The following is a 1,130-nucleotide window of genomic DNA, read 5'->3' on the forward strand; positions in this document are numbered from 1 at the left end:
GTTCACCTGCTGGATGACCCTGCAGGGAGAGGAAGGGTCAGCGCTGCCCCGGGGTCCTCCTCGGCTGCCACCACCACACCACCTGCTCGCCCACGGCACCAGGACATGACTTTTGGCGTGGGAGGAATTCGAGCCTTTGATGAGGACAACTCAAAGGGTAGAAGCAAGTCCTGGGGAGCGTAAGCCAGCCACTGCGGGTGCAGGAAGAGGGGCCCTGCCCCACAGGACAAGAACAAACCAGACCCGCTCCTCTGGAGCTCACTGCTCCACCTGGCACCAGCCTCCTGGCTCACCTCTCTGCCTCCTCCTCGGTCACCTCCTTCCTGCGGGGCAGGCTGCTGCTGCTGCTGTTGTTGTTGTTGCGGGTCATGATGTTGTTGCTGGAGAAATTCTTCTGAGACTTCACAAAGCTGCTGCTTTCGCCCTCCTCGTTTGAGGTCGCTTTGACAACGTTGCTGAGGAAGAAGAGCAAGCCACTTGGCACCATTCTGCCCCGTCCTGTGCCACATCAGCACACAAACGTGGGGTCTGCACAGCCTCCGAGCCAGGACCCTGCCACACTCACTTGAGGGAGCTGGGGGCTTGGTTGGAGCTTTTGGGCGCGGGGCCCTTCTCAGAGGTGGAGTAGTTGTTGTGCACCATGGTGGTGACGCAGTTGCCCATCGCGCCCTTGTTGCTCCTGTCGTGGAGAGAAGACGTTAGGACTCCAGGCCCTGAAGTTTTACTCGTTCCCTTTCCTAGAGCAGCCTCTCCCACACATCCATCAAGCTCCTGCACAGCTTCCAGACACGTCCTGGCCACCAGCCTGGCCACACTGTCATCGCTCTGCCCCATGCTTGACCCCTGTGCGCTGGCAGAGGCAGAGCACCAGCACCCTCTCCTCTGCCCGGCAGTTTCCTCGGTGTAGTTCCAGGCTGGCCCCAGTTCAGGGCCGCCTCCTACCTGTTATTGGCGGTGAAGTTGGCTGCCAGGAGCACGGCGGCTTCTTTCCTCCTCATTCCCACCGATGGCTCAACACCACGGGGGCCAGGGGGGACGGGGAATGCTCGCGGCTGATCGTCCTGCGGTGGAATCAGCAGGTATAACCACAGGCAAGCACCAAACCACCCCCTCGACCCCTCTCTTCCTTC

At 60.9% G+C, this 1,130-nt stretch overlaps 1 protein-coding gene across 1 annotated transcript in view; it reads right to left on the minus strand.

The window, feature by feature from the left end:
* CEP131 (centrosomal protein 131kDa) overlaps positions 1 to 1,130 on the minus strand; it is a gene marked incomplete at both ends in the record, with an annotated part of 14,900 nt that overhangs the window by 11,517 nt on the left and 2,253 nt on the right. Inside the window, 4 exons of the mRNA XM_010146298.1 lie at positions 1 to 19; positions 294 to 455; positions 566 to 679; positions 943 to 1,061. Of these exons, the coding sequence (XP_010144600.1) occupies positions 1 to 19; positions 294 to 455; positions 566 to 679; positions 943 to 1,061 (414 nt within the window). The remainder of the gene's footprint in view (positions 20 to 293; positions 456 to 565; positions 680 to 942; positions 1,062 to 1,130) is intronic.

The sequence above is a fragment of the Buceros rhinoceros genome, unplaced genomic scaffold (genome assembly GCF_000710305.1).
Source record: "Buceros rhinoceros silvestris isolate BGI_N320 unplaced genomic scaffold, ASM71030v1 scaffold24032, whole genome shotgun sequence".
NCBI lineage: Eukaryota > Metazoa > Chordata > Aves > Bucerotiformes > Bucerotidae > Buceros > Buceros rhinoceros.